Source organism: Xyrauchen texanus, chromosome 32 (assembly GCF_025860055.1).
Source record: "Xyrauchen texanus isolate HMW12.3.18 chromosome 32, RBS_HiC_50CHRs, whole genome shotgun sequence".
Lineage (NCBI taxonomy): Eukaryota > Metazoa > Chordata > Actinopteri > Cypriniformes > Catostomidae > Xyrauchen > Xyrauchen texanus.
The window spans coordinates 11731244-11747743 of record NC_068307.1 but is presented as its reverse complement, the minus strand read 5'-3'; the positions used below and the strand labels follow the sequence as shown (position 1 = coordinate 11747743).

At 36.2% G+C, this 16500-nt stretch overlaps 1 protein-coding gene across 2 annotated transcripts in view; it reads left to right on the top strand.

The window, feature by feature from the left end:
- The window catches only part of LOC127625621 (calcium-dependent secretion activator 1-like), a 142355-nt gene that overhangs the window by 74857 nt on the left and 50998 nt on the right, over positions 1 to 16500 (top strand). For both annotated transcript variants that reach the window (XM_052100907.1, XM_052100906.1), the window contains exons 13-17: positions 4398 to 4534; positions 6329 to 6516; positions 12806 to 12907; positions 13176 to 13239; positions 13513 to 13636. In XM_052100907.1, coding sequence (XP_051956867.1) covers positions 4398 to 4534; positions 6329 to 6516; positions 12806 to 12907; positions 13176 to 13239; positions 13513 to 13636 — 615 coding nt within the window. The remainder of the gene's footprint in view (positions 1 to 4397; positions 4535 to 6328; positions 6517 to 12805; positions 12908 to 13175; positions 13240 to 13512; positions 13637 to 16500) is intronic.

Here is a 16500-nt window from a genome sequence, read left to right as displayed (position 1 = left end):
TGTAATCAGAAAACACTGGCTGTTTGTTTTCATGCATACTCCAGATTTTATCTAGTAGTGAAAGCAGTGGACCCTATGCTATTTAACATCATGCAATTATTAAAGCACTAAGCTCCTTGATTTTGAAGACCGGACATTTTTGTCCCTCATTTTCTTTATTTTCTATAGAAAAGAGAGTTGGCAAATATGTAGCTGGAATATAGAAAATGTCAGCAGATGATATCATACCATATGATATAACATATCATATGTTTCTTTATCATACAGTTCTTAAGATGATGTCAGAGCTGTATTTTAAAGTAAACATGGACTGAAATATACACTTAGACAAGGACAAACAAATTCTTAAAAGATAGTAGCACTTTTCTGTAGTATTTCTTGTGTTTTCCTATAGAACTACTAACAGTTTCAGACTAACAATTTCTTTCCTTACCACTGGGAGAATTCTAAAGTCTGCTCTATGTTAAAGCCATACTCTTGCACAGGTACATTCTAGATGTTTATGGGGAAGTTTTTTCACAACCTGAAGTCATTGATTCTTTGAGGTCTTGTCAACTTGCAAATCAGATAACAACACAAATGATATAATAACATATAGCAAACATGGTGCAAAGCAATTTTACTCCATTCTTGATCTGTTATCAGTGAGTGATGAAAACTTAAATATTAGATAATGGTGACAACTGATAATATTAATAATAATAATAAATATAGCTGTAAGCAGGAATGATCAGGGCCAAGCCCTAAGCACATTGCAAAGACCTCCTGCATAACAGAGTCACAATGTCTATACCAGCTGAGGCAGGTATCAAACTGGGGTTCAGTCCTTTGAACTGAAGCCAAGAGCTCTAACCACTGCGCCACAGTTGAGAATATACAGAACTATTTCTGTGAAAACAGTTACAGCCTAATTTATTTTAAGTTAAGCAGGAATTACGCAATAAAGTACAGTGTGCATTGTAGTAAGCACAATATGAATTCTCAGAGATTTAAAAATGTTACAAAATTAATTAAACATTTTAAAACTGACTTGCCCTAGACTTGAACTCGAGAGGTTATATGGCTGATGTCGGAAAAAATTATATTGTTGAAATTCTCATGATCAAAGGAATCCAAAGACACCAAACAACATAGGGTTATCATTTTTGGACAAACGGTTCAAAAGTCATGGGCAAAAATAGCCAATTTTGACATTTCTTGACCCATAGGTGGTGCTGTCACCAAACTTTGCATGTTACCTCGGATCATGGTCCTGATAAAACATACCAAATATAGTTTCGATAGGACGAAGCATTGCCGAGGTACAGCCTCAAATAATTTTTTATGTTGAAGTCATTAACTTCAAGTTGGCATAATTTCTGAACGGTAGCAAAAATCTAAATCATTTCTGGTCAGTTCTGTGCGGCTCGGTCTGGAGATTATTTTGAGTTTCATTTTTTGGCCCCCAATAATAACAGCGCTGTGGCCTGGTGGTAAGCATGTGTCCTCCTGACAATTTGACCCCTGGTGTTCAGACAGTACATGCATTGCAGATTGTAACCTGGCCTGTGACATTTCCCAAGCCTGATTCCACTTGTTCTTTTTAATCATTTTCTTCCCTTACTCTACTGTCTCTAATAAAAAGTTGCAAAAGACACAAAAATAAATTAATAAAAATATGTATAATTATCATTTAAATGATTTCAAATCATTTCAAATTTATTCAGAAACAAAGAAAACAGTAATTGATCATCAATATCAGCCAGAGTGCAGGTTTTCTAATCCAGTGGAATAAGGACTGAAATAGCAACAGCAATAGCCTCATGTATGGACTTTTATCCATTTTATCCATATTTTCTTTGGGGGCAGTGGTGGCTCAGCGGTTAAGGCTCTGGGTTACTGATCAGAAGGTCGTGGGTTCAAGCCCCAACACCACCAAGACACCACTGTTGGGCCCTTGAGCAAGGCCCTTGAACCTATCTGCTCCAGGGGCGCCGTATCATGGCTGACCCTGCACTCTGACCCCAGCTTAGCTGGGATATGTGAAAAATAAATAATTTCACCATGTATATGCAGAAATGTATGTATAATGTGTGAAAATTGGTCAAATTAAATTAAATTAAATTAAATTATCTGCAGTTCTAATGAGGGTGGCCATATTTTGTTGGAAACAGAGGTTAGGAGCAGATACAATTAGAAAGCACTTAATAAAGTATGTCTGTGCTGTTCCTTTTTTTCTTCTCTCCTTTTCTTTAACTCCCTCTGTAAATCCCTCATTCACAGAGGAGCTCCCGTCCTGTCAATTGGTCCCTTCAGCCCTTGTCGGCCCAGGGCCGAATCTCAGGCTCCCGAGCTGTCCATCGTGTGTATTTGTGTGAATACACGCATGAAAAAAAATCAAGGGCTAAATAGCCCCAAATATTCTGCTCTTCGGACTCTCTGAGATAGAGGATCTATAAATGAAGAGAATCCATCAATCAGTGTCATTTCTCCTCTGCCCCACTCGGACAGAGCCGACTAATGTCATTGTGTGTTACTGTCCAGAGACCATGTCCTCTCTTCCAGTGTCAAAAAGAGATGACACAATGTCACCTTTCTGACTTGTGGCTGATGTCAAGGGGTCATTCTACTCCAACATATTTGCTTGGATCTATTCTAACTCCCTTTCAAGACACAATACCAAGATTTAATACAAAATCAATAACTATCACATAAGATAAAGTATACAGTAACTGTACACTATAATAACTTTAATAAGTCTTTAAAAATCATTATATGTTTAAATAATGCTTAACGGATCTGTAGTATAAATATGATTAAATGTTTCATAACATCTGTTAAACCTTACGTCATGTTATAACATTTGTTAACGGTATTAATGACAAATATTATAAAGTTTGTAACACATTAGAACATGGTTCTATACGTTAACATTAGGTAATGCATAAGATAATGAACAATATATTTTACAGCATTTTTTATTTTGTTTAATGTTAATTTATAAATATACTATTGTTCATTGTAAGTTCATGTTAGTTAATAATATATTAAGCAATGTTAACATATACAACTTTTAATGTTAAACTGTGTATGTAAAAATTGAAAAAGATATTTAAACGTTGTATAAATACTGTTCATTGTTAGATAATGGTAACTATGTATTAATGGTAATTTATAGGCCTACAACCTTATTGTAAAGAGATACCATAAAGTCATACCAAAATTAAAATTTTTAAATAGCATATATTAAATGTATGCAACCCTGCATAAATAATCATTAAATCTAATGTAGACAATTATTGGTTACATTTTAAAACAAGGTTCTAGTTATGAACATTGGTTAATGTAATAGATATCGAGAACAAATGATCAGCAATCATATTTTATAGCATTTATTAATCTTGGTTAGTACTGTTCATTGTTATTTCACATTAAGTAAGGTTAAGAGGTACACCCTTATTGTAAAGTGCTACCAAATTATTCTGTATTTTGTTCAAGCAAAATGTATAACTTCCATTATACAGATAAGCACTTTTAAGTCTTGTTTCTGAGTTAACCTGTAAAGCGCAGACGCTATGGAGGAGGGTTGTGTTCAATGGCTCTAAAGCCTTTGGGTGAATTAGAATAAGAATGGCCCCTGACCAGTGGCAGGTTTAAGAAACGGCCCTGCTTATTTGTGCAGACCCAGATGTAATACCTAAGCTTACTGATTACAGAGGAAAGAGAAAATGTGTTGTTGAATTTATTTAGTCCCTTTAATTGACAATGCCTGGCAAGTGTAGGGGGGCTCCACGGCTGGCTCTCTCCCAGTCCGGGGTTTAGAGGCACTGGTTTTCTTTAATTAGGGTTGCCCTGAGGGGGGGTAGTGGCCTGCGGACAGGGCAATGAATGGGGAGGGAGGGGAAAGCGTGAATGTATGCTTGTTGTTTGATTAGCAGGGCCAGACTGAGAGACACTGGCTCAGACAGGTCCTTTTGGATTACCAAGCCAAACCAGTGAGGTTCTCTATTCAGTCTAAGACACACATTAAAGTAAAATATACCAGCAAACAGCACACACAATTCAATTGCCGCATAATTTAAATAACTTTACAAAATTATACAATTAAAAAGCATAATTAAACTAATCCACTGGATCTTATAATGTAAAATTTATGTATTCTAATAAAATTAAAGGATAGATATTTTATACTTATAATGCTTATAATGCACCTTGAATTAGGCAAAACACTGTAATGCAAGCTGACAATGACTTTTGATGCTCACTTCAATCTATCTGGCTCAGGTGAGAAACCTAGGTGTATTCTCTTTGTATGTTGTGTATGATTTTTAAGCATGTCTCTCTCTCTTCATACACGTGCACACACACACGCACGCACACACAAACACACACACACGGACACACACACGCACACACAGATGCAGACCGAGCACAGAAACATGGAATGGATGAGTTCATCTCTGCTAATCCCTGCAATTTTGACCACGCTTCGCTGTTTGAGATGGTTCAGCGTCTGACACTGGACCACAGACTCAACGATTCCTACTCCTGCCTGGTAAATTAGCTTTCTAATCAGTCAGGGCTATGGCTATCCAATTTGCAATCATATATAATAAAAGCCTGGTTAACACTACCCCTTTAGTGTCTATTATCACAGTTTGATTCAATTTAGTTAGCTCAAGGTGGCTTTACAACACAAACTTCTTGAGGATTGCCCATGCAATTGTGAAACGTTTATCTTTCTTTGCTTTTGCTAAGGAAGAATACGTCACAGATTTACAGTGCAAATACAGTACATTGCCAAGATATCTGTGAAAGGTGCATCATCTGGAAAGCATCATATTCTAAGTCTTATTTGTGTACAAACATCTGATAAACAACTAATAATAGGCAAACATACAGTACATACAGTGAGATCCAAATGTCTGGGACAAGCATTTGTTTAGCATTTTTCCAATTAAAATAATAATAATAATTACAAATGGTTTTATCAAATGGTTGAAAAATAATATAGAAATGTATTTGGATTTTCACAAGTTTTTGCAAAACCTGATGATCCATTTTATCCTAACATGAACTGAGAATGCTAAAGAGAGAATGATCTTACAGGCTTCAGTGGAAGCAAAGTTAACATGGTCAATGTCACACATATGCTTATTTGATTGCTGACACACTAACCGAAGTAATAGTGCAGGAATAGTGCAGAAACTTAAAGATTTCTTCTTCAGCTCAAAACTCTTAACTTCTATTTGTATAGCTTTATAGCTTATTGTAACACTTAACTTTTGTTTATTTCCACGGCTAAATAATATTACAAAAAACAGATCGTAAATGTTGCTTTAGACATTTGAAACCCACTATTCATTCTACATGATAAATGTTTGAAAAAACAACTGCTAAATATCATTCTAACTTACAACTGGAATGTTTACGCGACATATTGCAAATAAAGAAACATTCTAAAAATTTAGATGAAAATGAAAACATTGCAAAGACAATTCAGTGACGTGTGTGTACTACAATAAAAACAATGTAAATCTAAAAATGTGCTCTATGTGGTCAATTCTAAATGGCTTTGTTCAAGTAAAAAATATAATTTAACACTACTGAATCAATCTGACTAAAGTAGGTTTCACCAAAACTCATTTTGAGGGTTAGATCAGGTATAAAATAGTCCCTTAAAGAGATAGTTCACCCAAAAATGAAGATTCTCTCATCATTTAGTCTCATGCCATCCCAGATGTGTATGACTTTTTTTCTTCTGCTGAACACTTTTTAAAATAATATTTCAGATCTGCAAGTCCTCACAATGCAAGCGAATGGGTGCCAAAATGCATATAAAGGCAGCATAACAGTAATCCATAAAACTCCAGTGGTTAAATCTATATCTTCAGAAATGATTTGATAGGTGTGGGTGAGAAACAGATCAATACAAAATCATTTTGATTGCATGAAGAATGTCAATAACCAAAAACAAAAGAAGAAGAACGTGAAAGTGGATATTGATGGTAATAAAAAGGGCTTAAATATTGATCTGTTTCTCACCCACACTTATCATATCACTTCTGAAGACATGGATTTAACCACTGGAGTCTTATGGATTACTTTATGCTGCCTTTACGTCCTTTGGGAGCTTCAAATTTTTGGTACCCATTCAACAAAAGAAAGAAAGCCATACACATCTGGGATGGCATGAAGATAAGTAAATGATGAGATCATTTTTATCAGTGGGTGAACTGTCCCTTTAAGGTAATGCTGTGTACCACTTTTTACACTGTTTCACAAGTTTGTCCGGCCACATGCTTAGTAACTGATGATCTGAAAACACTGCATTGTGTTTGCTTTTCAGGGTTGGTTCAGTCCAGGTCAGGTGTTTGTTTTAGATGAGTACTGCGCCAGGTACGGGGTAAGGGGATGTCACCGGCATCTGTGCTACTTGAACGATCTGCTGGCAAGGGCCGAGAAAGGGTCTATGATCGACCCCACACTACTGCACTACAGCTTTGCCTTCTGCGCCTCTCATGTGCATGGCAACAGGTACTGATAACCTCCAAATATCTACCCCATTTCCCCCTTTCTCGCTCTCTCTATTTCTTAAAGGGTTAGTTCTCTCAAAAATGTAAATTGTGTTATCATTTACTTACCATCATGTTGTTCCAAGCCAATATTACTTTTTTCTTCTGTGGAACACAAATGTTATGTTCTGTCAGAATGTTAGGGACAGACATTCTCAGTCACCATTCACTTTCATTGTATGAAAAAACTCATATTCATCGGAGTCTCATTTGTAACAAAATAACATTTTTCAGTCATTTATATCTCACTCTCTCTCTCTGTCATTCATCCTTCTCTCACCTGAAGTTCCTCTCTTTCTCTTCCACCTAAAATCACTCCATCTCTCTTCACCCTCCTCCCTTTTTATCTGTTTGTCCATCCACGGTCCACTCATGGGCAGAAACAGAGGTAAAGTAAAACAATCAAAGAACAAAAAGTCTCTATGGCTGCAAAAGGACTAACTATCCTCAGCGTTTCGTAAAAAACCCATCCTTTCACCTCAAGCGTCATTACTGGTCACAGGTAATAATGCTTCTCTCCCAATATCCCGCTGCAGTTTCATCACTACTCAACAAGGATCTCATGTTGCCAATTTGCTTTCTCAGTAGATCTTTCAAATATTTTCTCAGTAAAATGTTTTGTCAGAGAACCTAAAAATGTGTTTTATGTGGTAACATCTAAATTAAGAAGAAGAAGCCTTTATTTTGTCACACATTATACATTTGCACATATACAGTGAAATTATTTTTTTCCGCATTTCTCAGCTATGCTGGGGTCAGCCATGATACGGCGCCCCTGGAGCAGATAGGGCCAAGTTAACTGGTGTTATTCAAGTCAAAAATATGATTTAATATGATGAATCAATTTGACTATATTAGGTCACACCAACAAAAGTATTTTATGGGATAGATCAAATAGAAGTATAATATTAAAGAAATAGTTTACCCCAAAATGAAAATTCACTCATCATTTACTCACTCTAATGCCATCCCAGATCTGTATGACTTCCTTTCTTCAGCAGAACACAAACAAAGATTTTTAGAAGAATATTTCAGCTCTGTAGCTTCATACAATGCAATTGAGGCATCATAAAGGTAATCCAGTTGCTTAATCCATGTCTTCTAAAGTGATCCATTCGGTTTTGGGTGAGAACAGACCAAAATGTAACTCCCTTTTCACTTTAAATCTTGACACCAGCAGTCTTATGGCAAAGATTTCAAGCTCGATTATACTTCCTTGCACCATCTCAGAACAAAAGGAGTTATATTTCGGTCTGTTCTCAAACAAAACTGATTGGATTGCCCTGAGCCCTTGACCCCTTAAACCCCTCTAAGAAATAGAACAAAATCATCGTTGTCTGGAGAAAAAGGGACTCTAAGTCGCAGGTGGTCACAAGCCCCAGAAGGTGATAATATAAACACAATTCTCTCTTTTGGGTGTGGTTTTGTGTTCCCATCCCCAACCTTTGAAACTGGGACATCTAAGTGAAGCAAGGTGGCAAATTAATTTAAACCTTTTCTTTGTGTGAGATTGTTTGTGTTTTGTTCAATTGTGTTATTTGAGAATGTGCAAAGTAGCAAAGTGTTCATAGCAGTGGTTCTCAACTGGTCTTGCTTCAGGACCCAGATTGTATTCAACCCAATTATCACACTAAAGTCAACAAAAATATCCTTGGAATCAAATATGTATTTGAAATGTATTATTATCATTAAAATGAATACAATATTCAATTGAGTTTGAAACAAACCTTGTTTATCCTAATGTGTGTGCCTGTGTGAGAGAGAAGACAGAGGGTGAGACAGGCAAACAGAAAGTGATAGACATGTGTCGAACCAGTGAGAAACAAGAAGGGAGAGATAGAGAGAGAAAGATGAGGGACAATGTGCCTTAAGGTCAGGGCTGACAGGATGAGAGGTCATCTCTCTTTCTCCCCATCACTCGTCCCAAGTTGTCCAAGGCCTCAGTCCATCCTGTCTACTCTTGCCAAAACCATACGTCAAGCCAACCGCTCTCTTTATAACTGACATGGCCCTCAACCTGCACCTTGTGGCATTACACTCCAATTCTAATATTAATAGCCAAATAATCTACAAGTGTCACAGACAGTGACACTGTGGATTTGATGTTGTTTGACATGATTCGACTGCACAATTACCATATCTGGATCACCATATTTGCAATCATAACAAACTACTATGAATATGCATGATTCATGTAGTGTGTTTAAAATGATAGGAAATGGTTGAAATACCAATATTTCCATGGGACAGAATTTTCTTAAAATGACACTTACAAAAATGTACTGTGGTGGTACCATGGTGAAGAAATGGTATCAGATGGCAATATCATGTACTTTATATTCCATACTCAATCATTAACCTTTTCTTACACCATATGGTATTTACATGGTAATCAATGGTTCGTAAAAGTATAGGTAACACTTTATAATAAAGTTCTATTTGTTAAAATTTGTTAATGAATTAGGTATCCTGAACTAACAATGAACAAAATATTTTTACAGTATTTATATAAAATAGCCTACTGTTGTTCATGTCAGTTTATAATGAATTAACTAATATTAACTCATACAGCTTTTAATTTTAACCTTTAAATGCATGGGAATTTCACCAAACACTCTCACATATTCAGGTCTTTAAAGACACGGCGCGTATATCTATCACAAATGTATGTTCAAAATGCCCAGATAGTGTAACATAAAAAAAATATTATAATAAGAAAGATTAGTAAACAATATGATTCATATATCCATTCATTATCATATATCAGAGAGATAATGCAACAAATCAGACAAATCTAGAAGAGGATTCATGACTTTCACACTGAAATTTCATGAAACGCAGCTGGCACAAGCACATATTGAGTTTCACATGAAACACTCATATTTTCTCAGGCACTTATTGAGTCTAAATAAATGCACAACTTACATAATTCCAGTAGTACCACCAAATGACATTAGTCATATCATACTGTTCATGTGTTGTACTTGCTATAGTTTAATAAAATGTTGTTTCAAATAGCAATGTCAAATGTAAATCAAATCAATCTCTGAAACCTCAGAGTCGACGTATGTCACCTGCACGCAGTTTAACACACACATACAGACACACATACATTTTTTAAGCAGAGTGTGACTAAAGGGCCCGGCTCCTTATCATTTGTGACATGGTAGATGGAAGGAGGGCTGTGAGCAGAGTGTATGTGACAGTGGAGGCACGGGTCGCCGTGACAGCGGTTTGAGGAGCAGGAGACATGACACGCTTCTTGTCAGTCCGCTCCCCGTGTCAGCCCAGTGCATGGTGAAGGACAGCAAGAAAAAGAAAAGGAGGGGTAAGAGGGAGGGAGGGATTTCAGGGGTACCACCATGGCTGTCATGTCAGACGGGTTCCAGAGATCGGTGGGGGTTTTAGGGGGGAGGTTTGTGACAGGGTCACCGCTTCATGTTCACAAAAATACTTAAAAAGTGACCTCTGTTGTATGTGTCAACTAGTGGAAAGACATGGTAACTGAGAGATAGTGAGAGACATACAGAGAAAGTGAGAGGTGTAGATGTCACATATGATGCACAAATCAATTGGGTTTGACAGGTTACCATAAGGAGATCAGTTGCAGTGTAGTGGAGTCACTCATCTATACATGGAATGAGATTGGATAATGCATTTAAAGTAGCATAGGGAAGATCGTGGTTAGTTGTCACACTTTTTATCCAGTAAATATTTGTCGGATAGGTTTATATTTGAATGTCAGTTTGTGTATAGGCACATACCTTAAAGTCTTGGCTACAAAAAAGCTGGGGTATGTGGGGTAGGTTTTCATGATGGAACGGCTATTAAGCAGCCTATTATAAACTTTTCAGTAACAATAAAACAATTATGAAATTAAATAATTCTTGAAACAGCATAAATGTATACATACAGAAATATAGTTTTGGTCAACAAATGTTTTAATTAATATTTGTAACATTTAAAACACACCTGACTAATTGCTACAATAAAAATGTTCTGAGACCACAGTCATTCTGTTAGAATAATATAGTTGTCATATACTTTATAATATAGACCCTTGCCTGAATGTACACCCGTGTGGTTTTATTGAGATCACTTGTTTACCCAAAAGCAATATATTACTATAATATTTAGATTTTAATTTGGAGGTTAAATTCACAAAAACTATTCTTATTTAAAAGAGGTTTTTTTAACCTGTGTTTGAAACCAACATACTGTACTTAACCACTGTAAGAAAAAAACACATTTTCACAATTAGATTTTAGACTCAAACCTGTATCAGAGTGACTATTAAATAAATAAATTTGAAGATAAAGCTTGATTTCCTCACAGTGATTTGTTCACAGTTAACAGTTTTACTATAGTAATATTGTGGTAACTATGTTTTTGGTGGTAGCCACAGTTTTAATGCAATTCACCATAGTGTTACTACAGTAATATGGTGTTAATATATTAAGCATGTTTAATTTTGTGGTTACTAATCATGGTTACATTTTTTAAGGGAAGGTTAGGGTTAGGTTTAGGGGTTGTTGTAGTGTGCATGTTGGACACAATAAATATGCAGCAGTAATGCTCCTATGCTGTATGCTGTATTTAATTAGGAGAGCAAATAGTATCTGCTAACATATAAATATATTTGCGCTTAGTGCAAAGACTCTTTTTGTTGCTATTTACGCTTAGTGTAAATAGGATCTTTTAGTTTCCCTTGTGGCAACTACACGCAATCTCCCCTATACAAAACAAACTTGTTAATCCCAACTGGCAGATGACGTCATAAAGGAATCTATATAACGTACAGGAAGTGATGAATGGCAACATGGTAATTTGGCTAATTCCAAGTATGGTAAGGAGTGGCACTAGACATATCAGATTAACTATTTCCCACAGTCTCTCTCTCTGTTATAGAGTCACAAAAAGAAACGTGTGTGTGTGTGTGTGTGTGTGTGTGTGTGTGTGTGTGTGTGTGTGTGTGTGTGTGTGAACACTCCCAGGGACTTCCTAATTTGGAAAAAAATCCATTCTTAAATAAAAGAAATTATGTTTTTCGATTTTATTAGTTAATTCTAAAAATGTGTTTTTGTTTTTCTATTAAGGTTAAGGTTAGTCTGTAGTTATTATTATTAGCCCTATGATAAACAATCTATGCTATGTCCCCATTTACAGTAGATAGACAGTCAAGTGTGTGTTTGAGTGTGTCGTCCCCTCCTTTTGGAAGGGCCTAACTCAGACCCCCTTCCCTGTTCATGGCCATATAAAGAGTCCTCCACAATACAAAATACTTGGCAAGGATTAACACAGCCCCCTGCTATCAGTACACAGGGGTTCAACCTCTCACCACACACACACACACACACACACACACACACACACACACACACAAACTTGTTTTTATATCATTGTGTGGACTCTCCATAGACTTCCATGCATTTTGTGGATTTTATACAGATCTAACAATAATTTATATCCCCTACCCCTAAACGTAACCCTCACTTTTTGCATTTTTACATAGAAAAAAAAACTTAGTTTAGTATGTTTAATAAGCCATTTCCCTCATGGGGACTACTGGGTGGGCCCCACAAGGGAGGTGATCTCAGGTTTTACTATCCTTGTGTGGACATTTTTATTCTCCACAATGTAGTATAAACATGTACACACACACACACACACACACACACACACACACACACACACACACGCACACGTTTTGTGACCTTTTTTTTGATGACATGCCTGAATAGCAGGGGCAACATTTATAAAGTAAAACAACTATGAAGCACAAAACAATTCATTAAACTACCAATATGGAAAGGGTAACATTTATGATATAGTTGACACTTGCATTAATGTGGTTTGATTATGCCAATGTGGTTTGATTATGTTCTCTTGTTTATGCAAGAGCTGTAACAAAAATATGTTATATAACATATTATATAGTCCAAATAAGGACCTGGGACAAACAAAAAAAATTCTCACCCTTAATTATTATTTTATTTTTTTCACAGTAGTAGTCTATGTGGTTAATTAAGAAGCCAAAGGCACTTTCTCTGAAATTTCTAACACATACCTTCTAAACAGCTTATTCAAACAGCACAGCCATAAATTGAAAATTATTTATAGTGTTGGAGTAATATAAATGTGTCTGGCCTGTTCGTGATCCCTTCACGAGACGCTTTGTTTGTATCTGTGACCCTTGTTACCCTAATGAGTGGAGCAGTGGCATTCATTTCTGTTTGTGTGTGTTGCCTCAGGCCTGATGGAATCGGTACTGTCTCAGTAGAAGAGAAAGAACATTTTGAAGATATCAAAGAACGACTGCGTGTGCTGCTTGAAAACCAGATCACACACTTCAGGTAAGTCACTGCTAGTCTACACATCATCAAATGTACCACCTTATTAACAGCTAGAGATAATAATGGTGTATGCAGTAGGCTATAAAATTTTTCAGATATATATATTTTCTCAGTAGTTGTGTGAAACTGCTAAATGCATAAATGTAAATTTTGTGTGAAACTGGATTATACTAGGATATTCTTATCGTTTCTAGCTATTTTAACTGGGGATTTGTAATGTCGCACTTCATATCAGTTTTAAATATACTATAACATTTTCTTTCTTAAGGTATTGCTTTCCATTTGGACGACCAGAAGGAGCCTTAAAAGCCACATTGTCGCTGCTTGAAAGGGTGTGGTGCCAGTTTTATTTTTGGCTCATTTTTATTTGACCAAATAAACTATTTTGATGTTATCTTGCATGAATTTTCAATATTAAGCAACCACATGCAATATTGAGTCTTTGGTGATTTTAGATTTTGTATTTTTTCAAGAAAATTCACAATAAACTACTGTGTGTGTGTGTGTGTGTGTGTGTGTGTGTGTGTGTGTGTGTGTGTATATACAATATATATATATATACTGTATAACAGACGATAATTACTCATTTCTTTTGGGTTTTGTAGGTACTGATGAAAGACATTGTGACACCTGTACCTCAGGATGAGGTGAAAGCAGTGATCCGTAGATGTCTAGAGCAGGCAGCTTTGGTTAACTACCAGCGTCTCTCAGAATATGCCAAGGTGGAAGGTAGGGAGCACATATTCTTTTCTTGCACACATTTTCTCCTTTCTACCCTGTCTTCTCAATGTTGATAGAGTACTAAATAGTACTTCACATATTCCTCTCTTGGATACTGTGCTTAACAACAGTGATGCTCAACTAACCCGTATTCCACTCTTGGCGACAGTGCTGACATGACATTGATGATGTACTATTGTTTTTGTCATCATAGAAATGCTTAGAATGGATCAGTAGTGAATTCTTAATGGCTTATCTTTTGTGGTTTCTCATATATAATGATACTGTGTACATTTTATATAAATATGTTTTGTGATGTAACCTAAAAATGTGCTTCATGTGGTAACATCTAAATTAATGTGTTTTATTCGAGTGAACAATTGGATTTCATCTGATTAAATTTACTTAACAAATTAAGTATATATATATATATATATATATATATATATATGTATATACAGTATATATATAACTGGTAACACTTTATTTAAAGGGTCCACACTAATGTACTAGTTAAGCATGAATAAGGCGGTAATTAATAATTAACTCATTGTTAAGTAAGGCTATCTTAGTCATATTTTACAACTTATTAAATATCTTATTTTTGTTTAGAAAGTAATACAAATAATGCTCTATTTCAGATATCATATACACTCACTGAGCACTTTATTGGGAACACCTGTACACCTACTCATTCAGGCAATTATCTAATCCAATTGTGTGGCAGTAGTGCAATGCATACAATCAGGCAGATATAGGTCAGGAGCTTCAGTTAATGTTCACATCAACCATCATAATGGGGAGAAAAGTGAGAAATCAGTGATTGTTGGTGCCAGACAGGCTGTTTGAGTATTTCTGTAACTGCTGTCCTGAGATTTTCACACAACGGTCTCTTGAGTTTACTCAGAATAGTGCTAAAAACAACAACCATCCAGTGAGCGGCAGAAACGGAAAGGCCTTGTGGATGAGAGAGGTCAACGGAGAATGGTCAGTATGGCTTGAGCTGACAGAAAGGCTACAGTAACTCAGATAACCTCTCTGAACAAATTAAGTGAACAGAATAGCATCTCAGAATGCACAACTCGTCGAACTTTGAGGCGGCTGTGCTACAACAGCAGAAGACCACATCGGGCACTTTATTAGGAACATAGTGTACCTAATAAAGTTCTCAGTGAGTGTATATCATATATCAAATTTACTTAACAATATTAATACTGTTTCTGACTGTTGTCAAGGTAGATAAAGTGTTTATTTATTATTTATTATCATTATCATTAGCGCTGAAACTATTAGTTGACGCTATCGACAACGTCGACAATAAAAAATTGCCAACCAATTTTTTTTTTTGTCTAATAGTCATTTGATCTCATTTAACGTAACAAGAGATCATAATAAACTTTAATGATGATAGGTGAGAGCAGCACTGCAGCTCGCACCTGACTGAGGAGAGGAAGAAATCACAGCTCACAGTCCAGATGCTCTTGCATTTTCAGGTGATGTAGATCACAAAGTATGAGGGAATTATAAAGCAAAAATACAAAAATAAGATAAATATAGAAGCACTCTCATTGTGGAATAAGTGGAGCTGGAGCTGCCACGCCGCTGAAGCAAAACTTGTTTGTCAAACGTCTTTAAAGGAAACACCCCGGTGTTACATCTTTAATGCAGTTATATTTAATGTGTTATAGCTTTATTCAAATTCAAATAATAAGAAAGCAGATCATGTAAATAACTACAAACTCCGAAACTGGCTTTTCTCTGTGCGGTCAGCACCTCTTGTACGAGCTGCGCGAATGCCCTGATCTAAAGGGGAGACATTGAAACTGCACCCGACTGTTGCGTGCTCTTGCGTGGGGATGCTCATCCCTCAAGCACGCATGCTTAATGCAGTTATAACGTGATGGCTCATGACTTATTGATCATAATATATGTCACTGTGCATTTCTTATCGTGAAGAAAATACACAGGCAATAGACAGTTTTATTTATAAGAGAGTGATTGTTTTTTTGTGAGTTAAAGATGGATTGATGTGAGCAGAAAGGTGAGAGAGATAGTATTCGCCCCATTATACACTGCAACAAAATATGTTTTTGATTTGTTTTTGTTTTGGCTTGTTTTCCAATATAAATATCTAAAACTCTTTTAAAACAACATACATTTTCTTTAGCAGCTTGTGGCAGCTCCTAACCGCTCCTAACCTTCTCCCCTCGCGGTCAGCGGCCGCCGTCCTCTTCCTGACGGCCGGGCTCCTCGTCCCCCGGCAGATGGCTGCGGCTGCTCCATTGGGGTGGACGGTAGTGGCGAGAACTCTACTATGGCGTATCCCTTCTCCTTCCCGGGTTTCGACACCAGTGTAAAGCAGTCAGTGGAAAGGAGGAGGCGAGAACCAGCTTGACGATAGAAATAATAGTTTAATAGTTTATCTCTCTCTGAGGCTTGATTAGCCTGATAAGGGACCAGGTGTGTATGATCACGACCCTGCCCCACCCTCCGCCCTGCCACACAGCTATACTCCAGAAGAAAAAATTGTTATCTGAGGATATTGAATATAATATTAAAAATATAAATATTTTTAAATATCTAAAAATCCTTTAAAAAAAGTATATTTTGTCTTTACCGCACTCGCAGATGTATAACCAAGTACAAAATACACTTACTGTATATTTAAGATACATTCTCTTAAAGAAAGTCTAAATATCTTATATGCTGGTTCTCATGTAAATGTATCTTATTTGAAGGATTTGTAGACCATTTTAAATGGAAGACAAGACAAAAACACCTGATAACAATAGGATTTTCTTTTTGCAGTGAATTTCTTAACTGAATTAAACTTAATAAAACTTTAATTCAGTGAATGTCATTTATAGGTATTT